Source organism: Carya illinoinensis, chromosome 16, assembly GCF_018687715.1.
Source record: "Carya illinoinensis cultivar Pawnee chromosome 16, C.illinoinensisPawnee_v1, whole genome shotgun sequence".
Taxonomy (NCBI): Eukaryota; Viridiplantae; Streptophyta; class Magnoliopsida; order Fagales; family Juglandaceae; genus Carya; species Carya illinoinensis.
In genome coordinates this window covers 22,976,507-22,997,784 of record NC_056767.1, presented here as the reverse complement: position 1 = coordinate 22,997,784, position 21,278 = coordinate 22,976,507, and the positions used below count along the sequence as shown (strand labels likewise).

At 35.7% G+C, this 21,278-nt stretch overlaps 2 protein-coding genes across 2 annotated transcripts; both read left to right on the top strand.

Annotated features, from left to right (window-relative positions):
• The first annotated feature begins 712 nt into the window (after positions 1–712).
• LOC122299941 (probable disease resistance RPP8-like protein 2) lies at positions 713–6,722 on the top strand. The gene is made up of 2 exons (XM_043110427.1): positions 713–1,485; positions 1,573–6,722. The coding sequence occupies exons 1-2, from the start codon at positions 900–902 to the stop codon at positions 3,549–3,551; spliced, it is 2,565 nt and encodes an 854-aa protein (XP_042966361.1). The 5' UTR covers positions 713–899; the 3' UTR covers positions 3,552–6,722.
• Positions 6,723–17,770: 11,048 nt separating this feature from the next.
• Positions 17,771–20,902, top strand: LOC122299689 (putative disease resistance protein At1g50180). The gene is made up of 2 exons (XM_043110103.1): positions 17,771–18,517; positions 18,605–20,902. The coding sequence occupies exons 1-2, from the start codon at positions 17,932–17,934 to the stop codon at positions 19,633–19,635; spliced, it is 1,617 nt and encodes a 538-aa protein (XP_042966037.1). The 5' UTR covers positions 17,771–17,931; the 3' UTR covers positions 19,636–20,902.
• Positions 20,903–21,278: the final 376 nt, after the last annotated feature.

Below are 21,278 nucleotides of genomic sequence, written 5' to 3'. Positions count from 1 at the left end.
CACGTTGGAACCCGGTCCTTGTGGTGGCAGAGAGAGGAATTGGATGGGATCGAAGACCAGTAATGGGAGTTAAAAAAAATCATGTTTAGGATTCTCAATGGGAAAAGGAGAAATTTTAGCACCTTGACTTGAAACCTTAGCAAGATGATCCAAATGGACGGAATTGGTTTGCGGTCAAGGAGGGTTGAGTTCGTGGAACAACTTCTCCTAATTTTTGTCCTTTGTTTTTTTCTTTTTCTTTTTTTCTCTTTTTAAAAAAAAAAATGATATTCATAGTCATAAATATAAAAATACTGTATAAACATTTTAAAAAATTTAAATAAATATAAAATTTTTCTGAAAAGAAAATTAAATTTTTAATAATAGATTTCATATTTTTTTAAAATAATTATATGACGTTTGCACATTTTATAACTATAAATAATAATACTTTTTTTTAATCATAATTTTTAATTCAAAATAGGCATTGGTTCTGTAGCTATCATACAATATTATAAACAGTGGTCTGATTCAATTTCACTACTTGGACTGGTACATGTCAAGATTGATGGCTGCTTACTTGTGAAGGGAAACTATAGAGCTGACTCCGGGTCAAAGAAGTAGATTTATATTTTAATATTCTTTGACCAGACTTTTTGATCAAATACGAGAGATATTTAATTAAATAAAAATGAAGGATAGACTCAGCATTTGAATATGTTACTCAAGATTTAACTATGAGACTAATAAACTGATGTCGGCAGCCTGAAATGATAAACTGATGTCGCCCACGAGAAATGATAAACTAATGTCGGCAGCCTGAAAGTCTCAAAGAATGCAGCATATACCTGCATAAAACATTTTGGTGAGCTGTGAGAATCTCCAAGCCTTTGTATTTTCAGTGACAAGTTAGCCTAAACATGGCAGAGTACGTAGTTTCCTTAGTACTAGATAAAATTGCAACCCAACTCATTGATGAAGCTGTTTCCTTGTCAGAAGTCTGTAGACAAGTTGAATGGATCCAAGACGAATTGAGGCGAATCCAATGCTTTCTTAAAGATGCTGATGCAAAGCAAGATGGTGATGAAAGAATTAGAAACTGGATAGCAGACATTCGAGATGTTGCTTATGACAGCGATGATGTTATTGACATCTACATCCTCAAAATGGCACAACAGAGAAAATTCATGTGTTTTGACTGTCACCCTTTCATGTTGAGCAGGTTCATTGCTCGCCACAAGATCAACAGGCAGATCAGTAAGGTCAAAACTAAAATTCAAAATATCAATTACAGTAGAGGAACTTATGGAATTGAAAATTTAGGGAGAGGGGGAGAAGCGACAGGTCTTGCAGTTGGTAGGCTTCGGGAGAAGAGACGATCCTCTGCTCATGCTTGGGAAGACGACACTGTTGGTTTGGTGGAAGACATGAACAAGTTGGTGGCAAGAGTGATTCATGGAGAGCCGCGGCGATCGGTAATTTCAATCATTGGTATGGCAGGCCTAGGTAAGACTACACTTTCCAAGAAAATTTATCATTCTAGCTTTATCAGGAATCATTTTGATTGTTGCGCCTGGGTTTATGTTTCTCAAGAATATAGAGTCAAGGAGATCTTACAATATTTAGGCAAAACAATATTGGGGCTTGGAAAAGCGGACTTTGACACAATGAGTAATGAGGATTTGAAGGAATTCTTGTCAAAATTCTTGGAGGAGAGGAGGTATATCATAGTGCTTGATGATATTTGGAAAATAGAAGTTTGGGATGATCTCAAAGCAGCCTTTCCAGATGCAGAGAATGGGAGTAGGATAGTGTTAACTACCCGTTTCAAAGATATTGCTTTACATGCTGATCCAAGAAAACCGCCACACGAGCTATGCCTTCTTAGTGATGAGGATAGCTGGAAATTGTTGTCCAAAAAGGTGTGCCTAGAATGGAACTCCATAAGAACTTTACCTCCATGGTCTGAAGGGCTTGGCAGGCAGATTGTGAAAAAGTGTGGGGGCTTACCTCTTGCTATTGTAGTATTGGGAGGTCTCCTGTCCAGAAAAGAAGCATCCTACAGTGACTGGCTCAAAGTGTTGCAGAGTGTGCATTGGCATATAACACAAGACCCAACTCTATGTGCTGACATCTTAGCATTAAGCTATCACGACTTACCATACTACTTGAAACCATGTTTTCTCTACTTGGGTCTTTTTCCTGAAGACTTTGAGATTTCGGCCCGGAAGTTGATCTTGTTATGGGTTGCCGAGGGATTTGTACAGCCAAGAGGCCAAGAACCATTGGAAGATGTTGCAGAGGATTACTTGGAGGAACTAATAGGAAGAAGTATGATTCAGGTTGCAGCTAGGAAATCAAATGGAAGAATTAAAGCATGCATTATACATGACCTTTTAAGGGAATTTGCAATATCAAAAGCTACGGAGGATCGATTTCTTGAAGTCATTCATCAGGATGTCACAGTCAAGTCCTTTACAAGAGGTCGTCATCTTTCTGCACACTGCAGAGTTCCCCCTGCATTAAAAAACACTTCAAAGGTCCGCTCCTTACTGTGCTTTGACCTTAATGAACCCGTTTTCAGAGAAATGAAGAAATTCAAACTGCTGCGAGTTCTTGACTTAGAAGGCATTCATATAGCTAGGCTTGACTCAGCTGTTGGAAAGCTTGTTCATTTGAGGTACTTGGGGTTAAGAGGTACATGGCTAAAAACGCTCCCTTCATCAGTTTGCTATCTTGTGAAATTGCAGACTTTAGATCTGAGATCAACTTTAGTCAGTCCTATTCCTGCTGTGGTTATCAAGCTGCAGCAACTAAGACACCTATTTTTCAATGAACTTGGGGAGATGGTGCCAAGCCCACCACCCTCTAGGACATTTCTTGCAAATCTCCAAACCTTACATGGGTTGTGCATTAATGGGACTGAAAGTGTAGAGAATGTTTTAAACAAGCTAACCAACCTAAGAGAACTAGAATTGTACGGAGAGCTAGAGTTGCAAGAAAAAGCTTTAGGCATGTGGATTTTGAACCTGAAGGGTCTCCATTGTTTGAAGTTGCACGCGAGAGGATTTGCTGCTGCTGTTGCCATCCCAATGCTGGACTTTTCATCTCACACTCATCTCCACAAGCTGCACTTGGTAGGGCTTCTGAATAAAACACAAACTTTTCCGCCAAACCTTACCGAGCTGTCCTTACAAAACTCCTTTTTGACTGAAGACCCCATGGAAAAGCTGGAGCAGCTGCCAAACCTGAGAGTTCTGAAATTGAAGCAGTCATCATATGTTGGAAAAGAAATGATTTGCAGTAGTGGGGGTTTTCCACAACTGCAGATCTTGAAACTTTCTTTTCTTTTCTATGTAGAGACATGGCAAATAGCAGAAAAAGCAATGAGCAATCTGAGAGAATTAGAGATTGTTGAATGCAAGCGGTTGAAGATTGTTCCAAGAGGACTATGGCCAGTAAGTAGTCTTTGCATTTTAAGATTGGGATATATGCCTCTTGATATTGAAATGAGGGTTCAAGAACGTCAGGGTGAAAACTGGTATAGACTTGAGCATACACTTCCAGTTTGAGGAAAACATCTTTGCTAGCCTTGAGTCATATGTATCTTAGCTTTACCATTGTTTTGGTTTTATCCCCAAGTTGTTGCCTTTTTCTTTTCTTGGCAAGTAATGTTTTCAATCACCTTAGAACAAATAATTAAACAAGTGTAGGAATCAGATTTCTGGCAGGGAAGGAGAAAAGGGGCCACCAGACTTATCTTGATCCCATGTTCTCTTGGTCAGAGAACTGCTGCATTTAATCGAGTCAAGTTCGAGCGAGTAGTGAGTGATCAAGTCTTGTTTGCTAATTTTGATTCCAACACGAATCGAGCTTGAGTTTATTACTGAATTACATCTTACAGTTACAAAATGCTCATTTATTTATTGATTGAGTTCAAGATTATTTGAGTTAATTAATTTTAACAAAATAAATTATTTATATTGTATCTTTCAACTTTATCTACAAATTTTCACGAGCTTTTTAATTAACAAGTATTTGCAAGCATGCAAATCTTCTTTAGCTGGACTTTTCTACTTCAGCACAATTTGTAGGACTCCGCCTTTTTCAGTTTTAGGCATATAATTGATCTGGCAGTACTGGATATAGGGTGGCAGTGTTTCTACAAATCAATACTTGAAGAAAAGAAGCAAGATTGATAATACTGGCTAAGATTGGATGTCAAGAATGGTTTTTTTTTTTTCCTCAAGAAAGTAACTATTCATTAATAATAATGGTCTCATTACAGTGCATTAATTATATGAGTGCAAAACTTTGATGTTGGCAGAGAATTGAGTTTCAAGAAGTGCAAGAAAGCGCTTAAAGACTGAAAAAACTTCTGCCTCAGACCGGAGGAAATAAACCCAAGTAAAGCGACTAAAGTCATCAATGAAAGTAATAAAGTACTTGTAATGCGTATGAGAAATAATAGGTGCAATCCCCCAAACATCACTATGAATAACATCAAAACATTGTGAGGCACGAGATGCATGATGAGGAAAGGGTAGAACTTTACTTTTGCCAAGTTTGCATGATGTACAATCAAAAGAAAGATCAAGAGAAGAACATGCTTTATTTCCCAATAATCCAGAATTAAACAAAGTACGAAGTACATCAGAGTGTGGGTGGCCTAGACGTCTATGCTATATCTTATTTTCAGAACCAACAACATTACATGCAAATGAAAGTAAAGGAAAACTAGGAATAATAGTGGAAGGAGAAATATGAAAAAGAAAGAGTCGTCCCACTTTAGGCCTCTTCGCAATCATCTTCCCTGACACTTGATCCTGCATAACACAACCAGAACGAGAGAAATGGACATTACAATTATTATCAACCAATTGACCAACAGAAATAAGATTTGTGGAGAGGTCAGGAGACACAAAAACATCAGTTAAGGAAGAGGAAAAATCACCAACAACACTGATAGGTAGAGAACTGCCATCAACGGTGTTAATTTTCAGATTTCCATCATAATTTCTGACATTGAAAAGAGGAACAACAGTATTGGTCATATGGTTAGAGGCTCCAGAGTCAAAATACCATGGCGTAGAAGAAACTGTATGATTACCTGAGAGTCCAAAAGCAGAAAAAGCATAAATGATCATCTGTTGTACCATTTCAGGAGTGAGTGGGTTCGAGTTTGCTAAGGCTGTAGAAGAAGGAATAGGAACAATCGGCGAGGCAGTAGGCAATACAGTAGAACAAGAGGCACCAGTGGAGGCATGATAGGCAGTACCCTGCTTCCGCTAAGGTCGAATGGGACAAGCAAAGATGATATGACCCTGTTTCTTGCAGTAGTTACAGAACTTTTTGGGACAATCCCGAGCAATATGACCAAAAGTTTTACAACTAAAGCACTGGACAGCACACATATCTCTACTCTTATTCCTCCCCTGTGCTGCATAAGCTACAGAAACAGGTGCACTAACATTAGCCCGATGTTCCACGGCAGCCTGAGTTACAATACGTTGCTCCTCACGAAGAAGTTCACTCAAACAGGCATCCAGAGATGGTACAGGATGAAGATTCATCAGATTAGACTGTGCAATTTCAAAGTCAAGTCGTAGCTTCATCAAGAATTGATTGCGCTTGCTGGTTGCATGCACTGCTTGGACAGCAGAGAGAGCTATAGCAGGAACATTAGCATAAACAATATCCAAATAATCAGCCCAAAAGGTTTGAAAACCAAAAAAATATTCCTCAATTGAGAGACTTCTTTGTGTGAAATTAGCCATCTCATACTCGAATTGAAATCTCCTAGCGGAGTTGTTTTGATTGTAAACTGTGTTGAGATAATTCCACATAGCAGCAGCGGTTTTATAAGGCTTCAAATTAAGAACAAGATGAGGCTCAACCGAGTTAAGGATCCTAGTCATAACCCGAGCATCCTTAATTTTCCACTTAGACAAAGCCTCGACATCTTGAGGTGCGGGAGCACTCCCATCAATATGACCCCACGATTCTTTTCTTTTCACAAATAATTTAAATTGAAACTCCCAAGCAGAATAATTTTTGCCAGTAAATCTAATATGGAACGATTCCAACTTATCCGATGACATGATACAACCAAGAGGCAGAGAGAATATCCCACCAGAAAATTGTAACTTGAACCGTAGAAAAAAAATTCACAAAGAATCACGCACCAGAAAATTTATTGCACTGAAAAGAAGCACAACCAGGGACGACAATAGAGATCTCCAAAAGCCACAACTAACAAGAAATCACCACTAGAGGTGCTGAAAACAAGAGACCATACCAGAAAACACCACAGACAGCGCCGAAAACAAGAGCCCAGAACTGGAAAATGCAACCAATGGTGCCAACAGCAAGAACAGAACCAAAGCACCCACTTTTGATGCTGACAGAAACCCAAGAACCAAAAAAATAGCCACAGACCGCCGAAATCAACACCTAAATACCCCCATGAGAGAAAAAAAAAATTGCAAAGGAGGCAAGCAATCAAACCTGCTCTTGATAACATGTCAGAAACTAAAGAGAAGAAATATACGAAGAGATGTTTTTTTGGCAAAAGTGCTCTCTGACTTTCATCACCATTTTTCTTATCAATGTGTCAGTTCTATACATGGAAAATAGTCAAATGCTATACATGGAGCCCCTAACTAATCCGTATTATTTAGCCTATATACATGGTAATACATCTATACAGCTAATATTAATAGAGAAGTCCTAAATTATATAAATTCCTAAAGTGTATATGGTAACATTATACAAATGATGGTGGATCTTTGCCATTGTTAAAATCTAGTAAGCATGGTGGAATCTGTTGAGTACTGTGGAGTCTGGTCCACACCGCTCGAGCGGCCAAGGAGGCATTGGCCGCTCGAGCGAAGTCAGATAGAGTTGAATGCTCGATGTCAGCTAGGCAGTAAGCTCGAGCGGATGCGGAAAGGAAGTTCACTCGACGAGCGCTCGACACGCCGCTCAAGCGAACATGCATTTTAAGGTTTTTTTTGCTATTTGACTATATATATGATTATTGTATCATATGGTCGTACTGTAGAAACACTGTAGACATATAGTGAATGATCCATCATTGTAGTATGATATTCCTTAATAATAAAATCCTCTACAGCTCCTGTAGACGTAGGCAATTTGCCGAACCACATAAATCTTGTATCATGTGTGAATACTTTTCTCGTTCCATATTCTTTTTTAATTTATTGTCATTGTTTTTTCACAACAGAATCTTGGTTAAGGGTATGCTTCCAGTTACATAGTTGGATATTGCTCATTGCGCAATTGCATGCGAGTATCGATTATGAGATCGACATATTTTCACAGCTTCACAGGATTCAAAGTTGCTCAGCATTAGTCTTGAGTTCCTATTGATTCCTTTAAAGCTGTTATATAGTTCTTTGAGAGTCTCCTTCCACTCTAATGTTTTTCAATTGTTTGTAATGTGCTTCTTTCACTCCTATGTATGCTGCCATGTCTTTCCTTTGGTTTGGGTTACAGCTCCTTGTGCAAGAAAGTTAAGAAGAAGGAGAAAAGGTGATTACACCATGAATGAGCAGAGAAGGAAAATATTCTCTGTATGTTGTCAATTTCACGCGGATGAATGTTCTGTACACCCTTTTCACTATATATCCTGTACACTACTTGCCAAAAAGAGAAACAACATAATAACAAACCTATACAGCTATGCACTACTCAACAAAGAATGGAAGAATACAAACAGAATGTTCTAGACATTCTTAATACAGCAAAACGATATGTAGCTATTAAGAAAACAAACGAAATCCAGCTTTAGCTGGCTATAATACCTTGAGTATTCAGCTACTATGAATATCATAGGAACTAGCATTTTGGTTCTTTTTACTTAAAAAACATAAACATTTCAGAATCTTGCTTCAAGGAAGAAGATAGTTTTTATCTTGCAGAGACACTTTTCCATTTTTTTACTATTTGGGATACAACTTTCCATTGCAAGTTGAAAAATATCATGCAATTTATAATTACATCTTTGAATAAATTCTCCTCATAATTTATCAATAAAATCTATAAAAATGTCAATTATTTCGCACGCAGTCTCACTAGTTGGGCCAACTCCCTTGAAACTATAAATGACATTATATTTCAAGAAGGGCACTAATAAGGTTGCGTTTGGTTGTTAAATCAAACTCAATTCATCTCAAACAAATTATTGATGGAATTTACTGTTTTTTCAACTTTCCATAAAAAAATTTAAACTCTTCCAACCTGCTTCATACATTTCAATATAAAAAGTTAAACTCATCTCAACTTAAACCTATTTCAAATGGACCTATAGAATACTACTATTTTGATAGGTTTCGAGAAAAGCCATTAATAAGTGCAATTTTTTTTTTATACATTTTTTAAATTCCTTAAACAATTTTTATTTTACAAAGTCACAAACTCATTAAAAATACTTTCTTAACCATTAAGTTAAAAAAAAAAAAAAAAAAAAAAAAAAAAAAGGACAATCGGTGGCATTTCTTGGGATCCATTGTCGGTGGTAATATCATTTCCCTTTAAAAAAATTCTCCTCCATAGAGTTTAGGGTTTAAGATTTAGGGTTTAGCTGTCAACTACTATTTTTGTTTTGCATTGTAATTGATTTTTTTTATATATATAAGTAAATGGTTAGATTAAAGTTAGTTATGTCATTTATGGGCTCTACATAAAAGGTTGTGAATTCTTTGTTGGAAAATAATTTAATAAAGAGAAAAGCTGCGTAGTGGTCGGGCTGCTTTTTGCATATTAGCAGCCCTCCTATCACTATTTGACATGTTGACAATTACATGACTTTAGTGTGTTTCTCCTCTCACTCGATTACGAAACCAGCCCTCCCTCTTCGATCTATTTTTCTTTTCTTCTCTCACTTTTTCCATCCCTGACGATTGAAGAGGGAGACCCAGACGGTTACGGAGCTTGACCCAGACGGTGACGGAGACCCAGTCAATGACGAACGACGGCGACTATTCCCAGTCGAACTCGGTTATCTCTCTCTCGGTAATAGGCCATGAATGAATCACTAATAATTAGGCATCCATTGGCAAAACATGAATCAAACAATGACTTAAAGAGTGTTAAGGAAAACATAAATTGTTCTAACAGTATGCTAAATCAACAACAATCCTTTACAAATGCAAAAAATATGTATATATATAGACTTATGGTGTCATATGACTTTTACCATCAACGGGGAAACATAACTAAAACCTCATTTACAAGCATAAATTTTGAATGTAATTTTCGCTCTTTTATGTAAGGGGCAACAAAATAATGTGAACTTCTAAAGTCTACATATTACAGCTTAGGCAGTTAAACAAAGGCATAGCATCCAATCAAGGATACACATTAGAGGCGTGTCAAAGATTATTTGTTCATGCAACCGACCCAGTATGCATCTAAGGTCATTGCACTACCACCTAAGAATTTGTTATACATATAAGGCATCAAATTCATAACACTAATTAATCAGAAAGCTTTGTTGAGGAAAAAGAATAATCACGAAGTTATATTGTTTTTCAATTCCATAATTTGTGATAACAATATAATGGGTGCTTGTAATTTTTCTGACTCAATTCTTTTTTAACTTGTTTTAGTGTGTGAAGAGTAGTTTCTTCTTATATTTGAGAGTTCTATGTTGTTGCCAACTTAGAAATTGTATATTGTGGCAAACAACAGCTTTATTTTCTTTTCTACCCCATTTCTATCTTCATCTTGGAACTGATTTAATTTTCCATTTGCGTTAGTCGGAACAAATGCCACTGCAATTCTGAGGGAAAGCTATTTGTAGCTTCTTTCTTTGATGTTCTAAATTTTGGCCTATTCTTACAAATAGATTTGGGTCTTGAACTTTAGTTGCCCTAGTGGCACTCAGAACTGCAGTGGCATTTGTTGTGTCCAAAACTTTCTCACAGGATGTTTCTGATGTTTGAACTGAAGGCTAATTTAATAATTTGCCATTTGCCATTTTCCACTCATAGATTCGGGTCTTGAATTTTAGTTGCCCTAGTGGCACTCAGAATTGCAGTGCTTGTAATTTTTCATTTGCCACTGATTTAATAATTAGCATCTCCCATGTTGTAGGTGTGACCCATTAAAACTGCCCAGCACATTTTTCTGTCCAAAAACCCTTGTTCTGAAAAGACTTCCAAAAAAAATTATCCAACCTTTATGGAATCTAACACAAACCATGCACACACTTCCTCATGGTAGACATGAAATAAAAATAAAAGGGTTTAATGCCTTAATTCAAGGATTTGATTTGTGACTTGTCACAATCATATTATTTAAATAGTTTTTGTATTTGTTTGTCCCATGTATGCTTATTATTTCCATAATTTCCAGCAAATGGCAAGTTTGAGTTCTAATTCCTGGTCAAGTTTGGACAGGCCACTTTGCTACTGTGGCATTCCATCAGCACACTGAATTTCGGGACAGGATAGTAGTTTTGGGAGAAGATTTTACAATTGCCCAAACTATAAAGTAGGAAAACAATGTGGTTTTCTTTAATAAATTGATGTTGGGAGTGAACAAAACGCATGTTGCAAGATGAAGTTGGAGTTAGCTCAACGAAGGAATGAGAGGTTACGTCATGAATATCAGTTGATCGAACGAGCCAAATATAAAGCGATGGAGAAGAAGTATAAGGTAACTTTGAAAGTGTTGTTGACATCGTGGTTGTTGTTTTTTACGATTGTTGCTGTAATATTTATGTATCCCAAAAATATTAATTTATGTCGAGCAATACTCTCATTAAAATGAGAGTTTTGGATAACTGATGTTTTTTTAATGAAAATCATATTTATTTGACAGTGCTCTCGTTTATATTAAGTTTACAATATTTATGCATAAAAACAAACATGTTTACAGTTTTTTTTTTTTTTTTTACCAACAAAGCCTCAATTTAAATGCAATAACCAGGTTCAATCTCAAACTGAATTACTTAAATACATAATATTATCGTCATCAATACATGTGCACACTGACTTATACAATGAACTACATAAGTACTTAAAACAAGTTCAAACTGACTTACACAGTAAAAACAATTTCAAATTTTTAAAAAATGACTTAAGCAAAGCTCCATCCCTCACTCCATTAGTCGTCCAATTTAGTCTTCTCGACCTCAGGTATATGCTCAATATCCCTACATAAACAACAATAAATACAAATTATTCAAAGTAAAACTTTAATTAAAACAAATTAATAAAAGGTATTAAAATCTACAATACCTTACTAAGAACAGTTGTTCCTAGTATGTCCCTCATTTTTGCAGATGGTACAGCGTCTTTTCTTGGTTGATTGACTCTCTTTTAGGTTCTTTGCTCTAAAAGACTTTGGGCGCCCTTTCGTGGGCACTCGTGGTGGGTCCTACACCGTTTGTAAAAATTTTAATACAACTTGACTTCTTACAAAATGATCATCATTGGTTCCCTCCCCTCGGCGTGAACATTCTACATGATCTTCCATTGCAAGCAACTCTTTCTGAACTTTCTCCAATGCTTTTGTGAAGTGATTGTGTTTTTCAGTTGACTGTGATGCAAGTTCTACAATGTCATAAAGTTGTATCATTGAATTGAATTTTCTCATTGTAGCCTCATCTTGTCTTTACGGAACTTGCCCTTCCAAACATGGTATATCAGGAATGGATCGACTCTTAGCATTCATAGTCCATCTATCTAGAATATAATACTGTGGCAATTTATCTAACTTCTCTTTTTGGCCAAAAACACACAAGATATGTCTACAAAAAATCCCCACGAACTCTCACGTATGGCATGTACATATTGCATGTTCTTCATCACCCTCCAATGTCACATGGTAAATAGGTGTTTCTTTACCATAAGCTGTCATTCCATATGTTTTTGTCTCACCATCTTTCGACAATTTTTTTGCCTGGTACCGTAGACTATTGAACAACTCAGCTTGGAAGATCGTGAAAGATTTTCTTGTATAAATTGTTGCTGCCTCCTCTTCAATTTTAAGATGTGTCTTCAATCTCGCCCGCGTAGATTTAATCCTGACATCATTCTCTTTCTCTTTATATTAATGTGCATCTATAGTTTTTTCATACTGGTGCACGAAGTCACTAACTATGGTGCTTGAACGAACATAATCTTTGAAGAATTTGTTCATACTTTCACTTTTTTGAGTTGTTGACATACCGGCATAGAATGTCAACTCAAGTAAGCCGGTACTCACTTCTCCCGTCGGCTGTAAAGATTTTGTAGCCAAGTATTTTCTCCTAATTCATACTTCAATACTATCGAAGCCCATTTTTGCTCAAACTCATCAGTTGTAATTTTCTCATGGATGCAATGACGAAATTCCTTCTGAAAATCTGGAAATTTGTTATATATATAGGCCAAGTGTTCGGAAAACTTTTGTAAAATATACCATAAGCACAACCTATGAGTTGTATTCAGAAGTACCTCTACAATGGCCTTAGCCATTGCTTTGTCATCATCGGTAATTATAGTTTTCAGGGCACGCCCAAGCATAGCCTTTTGCCATGTTCTCAATAACCATGTATATGATTCAACCATTTCATTAACTAACAAAGCATAACCAAATATTATGGTCTGATAATGATGTTTAACTCCAAAAAATGGCACAAATAGCATTTTATAAATATTAGTCAAGTAAGTGGCATCAAATGTAACAACATTTTCAAAATATTGGTATGCAACTCTTGATCTCACATCAGCCCAAAAACAACTTTCCATACACTCATCCTTATCAACTTGCATGGAATACACAAACCCAAGTTCTTTAAGTTGCCGATTAATGAAGTAGGAATATAACCTTTGTGCATTCCCTTCTTCAAATATTTTTCTCCTTTTAGTTTCCAAGTAATTTTTAACATCTTTGCCAATACAACCAACATTAAAGTCACTACCAGATTCTTTACTCAACACCGACAAAATTTTTCTCGTCGGTACACCTGACTCATTCAACATTATAATCAGTCTTTTTTATTTTATTTTATTTTTTTTTTAACTTTAGTAACTCTCCTATGTCCAAGAAGCAAGCTAGTACTTCTCGGTGTAAGTGGAATATAATTATGTCCAATCACAAACTTGTTGACTATCCACTTTTTCTCATTTTTTTTTATTCTCATTATTGCTTTACATCCAATTTTTGTCTCGGCAGGTTCAGGGGGTGTTTGATCTTTTTCTTTTTGACTAACTTGCCGGAATCTTGCCCTTGTGCAAACATAGTCTACTGCACAAAGAGTTTTATTATCTTTCGACAACCAAGTATGATTCATCTGGATTGCAAAACCTTTTCGTTTTGCATATGCCTTGTAAAATGTTTGGCGTCTTCCACATCCTCAAATCCATACCAAAGTATGGCTCCAAACTACCACTACTCGAAGAAACTCCTCCATCCACATTTACTCCATCGTCAACATTCACCTCATCTTTGACATTCACCTCTTTTTCAACATTCACATTATCATAAATGTATACACTTTCAGCCTCAAATTCATCACTATTAACCCAAGAAATTTGTTCCTACAGTACAAATACACCTTAGTAGTTATTCAAAACAACCACAATAACTATATTAAACTCATATGAATTTTAACATTTAATTACAAGTATAAGGGAACTCATTTACTTACAAGTACAAGATGCAGAAAACATGTCTCAATTTTTTTAGTAATACAATTAAATGCTCATGAATAAATATGATAAAACCAAAATAGAGATTTAGTCCTTCACGATAAGGCTATCGAAATTTTCACATGAAGATATATAAATTCAACTGGGTCTCTACTTTTAACAATAAAAAAGAAAGGTGATATACAAATTTTCACATGAAGATATAAATTTTCATCAACCCCTTTAACACAGGGAAGTTAATATCACTTTCAAATAAATTTTCACAAAAAAGAAAGGACAAGATATAAATTTGCATCTCTCTTAGAAAAATTTAATAAAATCAACCAAAAACCTAAGAAATTTACTGAACGTAAATTATTGCCGAATGCAAATCAAACAAATAAATCACTTTCAAACTATTGCCTGAGTAAATTTTGCATCCCTCCAGTAGTAGAATATCACTTTCAAATAAATCATTGCCGAACATAAACCATGTAGGAAAACCAGTAATAGAATATCACTTTCAAATAAAAACAAACCGAACGTAAACCATGTAGGAAAACCAGTAATAAAATATCACTTTCAAATAAAAACAAACCGAACGTAAACCAATAGATGACTATCACTTTCGAGCATATTCATCTTCTCATTGACATTTAATCAAATATATGTAGGGTAATATATTAGCATTTCGATTAAGTATTGGAAATAGTGAAAATTACCTCAGTAATACCAAAATCACATTTCTCAGTCATGGAAAACAGTGTTCTTGCCGACTGGGTGGTGCAAGAATCGTGCTGGTTCCAAAGTCCAACCAGTCTACCCCAAAACTCAAAAGTACTTCACTCGGCGTGAACAGGTCTGATTTATTGTTCAAAAATGTTCCCAAATGCCTTACCTGTAGCAAGCAATAGGTCTGATTATGATGAAGATGATAATTTTGTAAAGTGAAATGCCTCGCCCGAATAACACAGATGCCTCGCTCCAGCGTCAAGAAGTTTGAAGTGAAATAAACACAACTCGAGTTTGTGTCTGTGATGAAGAAGAGGGGATGTGTGTGGTGAGGTCTAGCTGGATTAATGTGTTGTGCCCTACGTGTTAAGTAGTGATAGGAGGGCTGCTAATATGCGGAAAGTAACCCGACCGCTGCGCAACGTTTCTGTTTAATAAAATAAGAGAAATTTGGAACACACGTGAAAAAACTAACTTTTTTATAATAGACCCTATTTTTTCAAAGGGCATGTACAGAGCTTGTACACTCTAAAACTTTATCCAATATTAATTTTCTTTGTTTCCATGCATATCATTTACCATGTGTGATTTGACACTTCTTTTTCACTTTTTTTTTTTTTAAAAAAGAGCATTGTTTGAATTGGTGATTTCAATCGTGATGCATTCATTTATCTTGTATGAATGGGTAAAGATTTTATGGAGAGTCTTTTGTCCACTTTTTGTGCTTAAGAAATGAGGTGATGAGAGTGGATGAGTTCACTGATGCAGAAGAATAGAATAGAAGAAGAGTAATGATATATGTACTTCAAATTATAAATAATTAAGACTACTCATTTAAGTATTCTGAAATCGATTTAATCAAACTCAAATACAAGTACTCGTTTTGTCTATTACATTAGACGTTTATTAATACAAAATTATGATTAATCACTAAACCAACTAATAAAATTCTCGCCCTGTATGAAATCAAAGTTATAAGAAATCATACAAACCGTTTAAGAGACAATACTCTACCTAAAACAGATACTTATACCTCACTCCCCATAGGAGGAGATGACTTAACTTCTACAAACAAAATGTCTAAGAACCAATCTCTTTTTTCTTATTTATTTTTTAATTAAATGAAAAAACAATAAAAGTAAAAAGATAAATGTGAAAATGACGAATTATAGTTTAGATCTACTCTTGTAGATTTTGAAATTAGCCATAAAATTCAGATCTCAACAATCTGATTCGATAATTTGTCATTATCTTTTTAAAGATCGGCCTAGAAAGTATCTTGTATTGCTCGTGCATCACAAGATATGCCAGAGAACTATATATCCATCTTTTCAGTCTTGAAAAAAGCAAAATAAAATAAGAAGAGAAAAGAAATGAGGGAAGGAGGGGAAGGGGAGGAGGGATGGAGAGAGGGGATTGAGAAATGAGAGAAGGAGAGGGGGAAGAAGAAAGGTGAAGGAGGAAGAGGCCTCAATTGATTTGGAGGATTTTTGAGAGAGAGAGTTTGAGAGTGAGAGTGACAACACTAGATTTTAAAAAAACTGCACGAAATTTATCTATTTAAGACTTGTATAAATAAATTATTTTTTTATCATATGATTCATATTTAATTAATTACTTGAGTTGATTATTCATAAGTTTGGGTCTTAAATGGAATCCACACGAGTGTCGTGACGTTAATCCCATGCAATAAACATTCTGGACCATGTTGTAGGGTATGTGATTGGAAAATAAACTTTTTTATATATATGAAATACGATTGTACATGTTGGGTATAAAATGTGGTAGTGCTCGGCCCATCAGTAAATAAAAGGCCCATTAACAAAGCAAATAAGGAAATGACAAAACCTTTGGACAAATAAACAGTTGAAAGATATATAAAAAATGTAGAGTTCTGTTAAAAACTTTATTTTTTGGGAAATATTTTATATGAAAACAATCTTATAAATTGATTAGACTTGATTTGATTCGTCAGATTATAAAATTATTTTTTTTTATAAAATAAATTTAATATATCAGATAAAATTATGTCAGTTTATGAGATTATTTTATAGATGTAACAGTACCTTTATTTTTTTTAGACACCTAATGTATTACTGATAGACAACCTTTTTATGTAAGTTATGTTAAAAAATACTTGTATTTTAATTTTTTTTAAGTTATAATAGATTTTATTATAAGTGATATATTAACACAACTACTTACATTTAACAAAACTCAACTTAAAAATGTGAGATAAGACATAAAGGACGAGATATGGCTTCAAGTTGAAGAAACGAGATAGATAGGGAAATGAACTCTTTCTCTCCCTCTCCCTAGGTGAAAGAAAACAAAATAAATAAAATGAGATGAAATAAAACATATGTAAGGAAAATAAATCAAAAAGAAAAAAGCGAAAAGCATACATTTACCATGTAGAAGAACTGGAAACGTTAGAAACAGACTGCAAAGAATACTAGTCTTGTTGATTATACAGATAAGATAAATAAAATGTTGTTAAAATATAATTTTTTAATATACTTTCTCTTTTAAAATTTGAAAAAATTGACTTTTTTTTTTAATTTGAAAAAATTGACTTGTTTTTATTTTATTTTATTTGAGAATTTAAAAAAATTATAATGATTAGATAAAATAAGATAAAATTGTCAGTTGATAGATAAAAAACAGATCTTTCCTTGAAAAGCATTTCTCTTCCCCCCTCCCCCCTAAAAAAGAAAACCGGAAAAAAAAAAAAAAAAAAAAAAAAAAAAAAAAAAAAAACCGAACCCACGTTAGAACCCAGTCCTTGTGGTGGAGAAAGAGGACTTGGATGGGATCGAAGACCAGTAATGAGAGTTAGAAAAAATCATGTTTAGGATTTTCAATGGGAAAAGGAGAAATTTTAGCACCTTGACTTGAAACCTTAGCAAGATGATCCAAATGGACGGAATTGGTTTGCGGTCAAGGAGGGTTGAGTTCGTGGAACAGCTTCTCCTAATCTTCGCCCTTTTCTTTATTTTAGAGAAATGATATTCGTAATCATAAGTATATAAATATTATATAAATATTTTAAAAAAATTAAATAAATATAAAATTTACATGAAAAGAAAATTAATTTTTTAATAATAGATCTCATACTTTTTTTAAAATAATTGAAATAATTGATAATATTTATACATTTTATAACTGTATATAATAATACTCTTTTTTTTAATCATAATTTTTAATTCAAAGTAGGCATTTGTTTAGTAGTTATCGTACAATATTATAAACAGTGGTCTGATTCAATTTCACTACTTGGACTGGTACATGTCAAGATTGATGGCTGCTTACTTGTGAAGGGAAACTATAGAGCTGACTCCGGGTCAAAGAAGTAGATTTCGCACGGTTTGCCACTTGTAATATCTCTAGACCTTATCATCCAAAATAGCAGATATATCTGGTCGGGCGTCGGCCACGAGTATTGATAAACTGATGTCGACAGCCTGAAAGTCTCCATGAAAGTCTCAAAGAATGCAGCATGTACCTGCATAAAACATTTTGGTTAGCTGTGAGAATCTCCAAGCCTTTGTGTTTTCAGTGACAAGTTAGCCTAAACATGGCAGAGTACGTAGTTTCCTTAGTACTAGATAAAATTGCAACCCAACTCATTGAGGAAGTTGTTTCCTTGTCAGAAGTCTGTAGACAAGTTGAATGGATCCAAGACGAATTGAGGCGAATCCAATGCTTTCTTAAAGATGCTGATGCAAAGCAAGATGGTGATGAAAGAATTAGAAACTGGATAGCAGACATTCGAGATGTTGCATATGACAGCGATGATGTTATTGACATCTACATCCTCAAAATGGCACAACAGAGAAAATTCATGTGTTTTGACTGTCACCCTTTCATGTTGGGCAGGTTCATTGCTCGCCACGAGATCAACAGGCAGATCAGTAAGGTCAAAACTAAAATTCAACATATCAATTACAGTAGAGGAACTTATGGAATTGAAAATTTAGGGAGAGGGGGAGAAGTGACAGGTCTTGCAGTTGGTAGGCTTCGGGAGAAGAGACGATCCTCTGCTCATGCTTGTGAAGACGACACTGTTGGTTTGGTGGAAGACATGAACAAGTTGGAGGCAAGAGTGATTCATGGAGAGCCGCGGCGATCAGTAATTTCAATCATTGGTATGGCAGGCCTAGGTAAGACTACACTTTCCAAGAAAATTTATCATTCTAGCTTTATCAGGAAGCATTTTGATTGTTGTGCCTGGGTTTATGTTTCTCAAGAATATAGAGTCAAGGAGATCTTGCAATATTTAGGCAAAACAATATTGGGGCTTGGAAAAGCGGACTTTGACACAATGAGTAGTGAGGATTTGAAGGAATTTTTGTCAAAATTCTTGGAGGAGAGGAGGTATATCATAGTGCTTGATGATATTTGGAAAACAGAAGTTTGGGATGATCTCAAAGCAGCCTTTCCAGATGCAGAGAATGGGAGTAGGATAGTGTTAACTACCCGTTTCAAAGATATTGCTTTACATGCTGATCCAAGAAGCCCGCCACAGGAGCTATGCCTTCTTAGTGATGAGGATAGCTGGAAATTGTTGTCCAAAAAGGTGTGCCTAGAATGGAACTCCACAACAACTTTACCTCCATGGTCTGAAGGGCTTGGCAGGCAGATTGTGAAAAAGTGTGGGGGCTTACCTCTTGCTATTGTAGTATTGGGAGGTCTCCTGTCCAGAAAAGAAGCATCCTACAGTGAGTGGCTCAAAGTGTTGCAGAGTGTGCATTGGCATCTAACACAAGACCCAACTCTATGTGCTGATATCTTAGCATTAAGCTATCACGACTTACCATACTACTTGAAACCATGTTTTCTCTACTTGGGTCTTTTTCCTGAAGACTTTGAGATTTCGGCCCGGAAGTTGATCTTGTTATGGGTTGCCGAGGGATTTGTACAGCCAAGAGGCCAAGAACCATTGGAAGATGTTGCAGAGGATTACTTGGAGGAACTAATAGGAAGGAGTATGATTCAGGTTGCAGCTAGGAAATCAAATGGAAGAATTAAAGCATGCATTATACATGACCTTTTAAGGGAATTTGCAATATCAAAAGCTACGGAGGATCGATTTCTTGAAGTCATTCATCAGGATGTCAAAGTTAAGTCTTTTACAAGAGGTCGTCATCTTTCTGCACACTGCAGAGTTCCCCCTGCATTAAAAAACACTTCAAAGGTCCGCTCCTTACTGTGCTTTGACCTTAATGAACCCGTTTTCAGAGAAATGAAGAAATTCAAACTGCTGCGAGTTCTTGACTAAGAAGGCATTCATATAGCTAGGCTTGACTCAGCTATTGGAAAGCTTGTTCATTTGAGGTACTTGGGGTTAAGAGGTACATGGCTAAAAACGCTCCCTTCATCAGTTTGCTATCTTGTGAAATTGCAGACTTTAGATCTGAGATCAACTTTAGTCAGTCCTATTCCTGCTGTGGTTACCAAGCTGCAGCAACTAAGACACCTATTTTTCAATGAACTTAGGGAGATGGTGCCGAGCCCACCACCCTCTAGGACATTTCTTGCAAATCTTCAAACCTTACATGGGTTGTGCATTAATGGGACTGAAAGTGTAGAGAATGTTTTAAACAAGCTAACCAACCTAAGAGAACTAGAATTGTACGGAGAACTAGAGTTGCACGAAAAAGCTTTAGGCATGTGTATTTTCAACCTGAAGGGTCTCCATTGTTTGAAGTTGAACGCAAGTGGATTGCGTCCTTCTCTTGCCATCCCAATGCTGGACTTTTCATCTCACACTCATCTCCACAAGCTGCACTTGGTAGGGCTTCTGAATAAAACACAGACTTTTCCGCCAAACCTTACCGAGCTGTCCTTACAAAACTCCTTTTTGAGTGAGGACCCCATGGAAAAGCTGGAGAAGCTGCCAAACCTGAGAGTTCTGAAATTGAAGCAGTCATCATATGTTGGAAAAGAAATGATTTGCAGTAGCGGGGGTTTTCCACAACTGCAGGTCTTGAAACTTTCTTTTCTTTTCTATGTAGAGACGTGGCGAATAGCAGAGAAAGCAATGAGCAATCTGAGAGAATTAGAGATTGTTCAATGCAAGCGGTTGAAGATTGTTCCAAGAGGACTATGGCCAGTAACTAGTCTTTGCATTTTAAGATTGGGATATATGCCTCTTGATATTGAAATGAAGATTCAAGAACGTCAGGGTGAAAACTGGTATAGAATTGAGCATACACTTCCAATTTGAGGAAAACATCTTTGCTAGCCTTGAGTCATATGTATCTTAGCTTTACCATTGTTTTGGTTTTATCCCCAAGTTGTTGCCTTTTTCTTTTCTTGGCGAGTAATGTTTTCAATCACCTTAGAACAAATAATTAAACAAGTGTAGGAATCAGATATCTGGCAGGCAAGGAGAAAAGGGGCCACCAGAGTAATCATGATCCCATATTCCCTTGGTCCTAGAACTGCTGCATTTAGTCGAGTCAATTTCAAGCAAGTAGTGAGTGATCGAGTCTTGTTTGCTAATTTTTATTCCAACACAAATCGAGCTTGATTTTATTACTGAATTACGTCTTATAGTTACAAAATGCTCAATTGATCGAGTTCAAAATTATTCATGAGTTACTTAATTTTAACGAAATAAATTATTTATATCGTATCTTATAACTTTATTTACAAATTTTCACGAGCTTTTTAATTAACAAGTATTTGCAAGCATGCAAATCTTCTTTAGCTGGACTTTTCTACTTCAGCACAATTTGTAGGACTCCACCTTTTTCAGTTTTAGGCATATAATTGATCTGGCAGTGAGGGTGGCAGTGTTTCTACAAATCAATACTTGAAGAAAAGAAGTAAGATTGATAATACTGGCTAAGATTGGATCTCAAGAATGGTTTTTTTTTTTTTCCTTTCTCAAGAAAGTAACTATTCATTAATAATAAT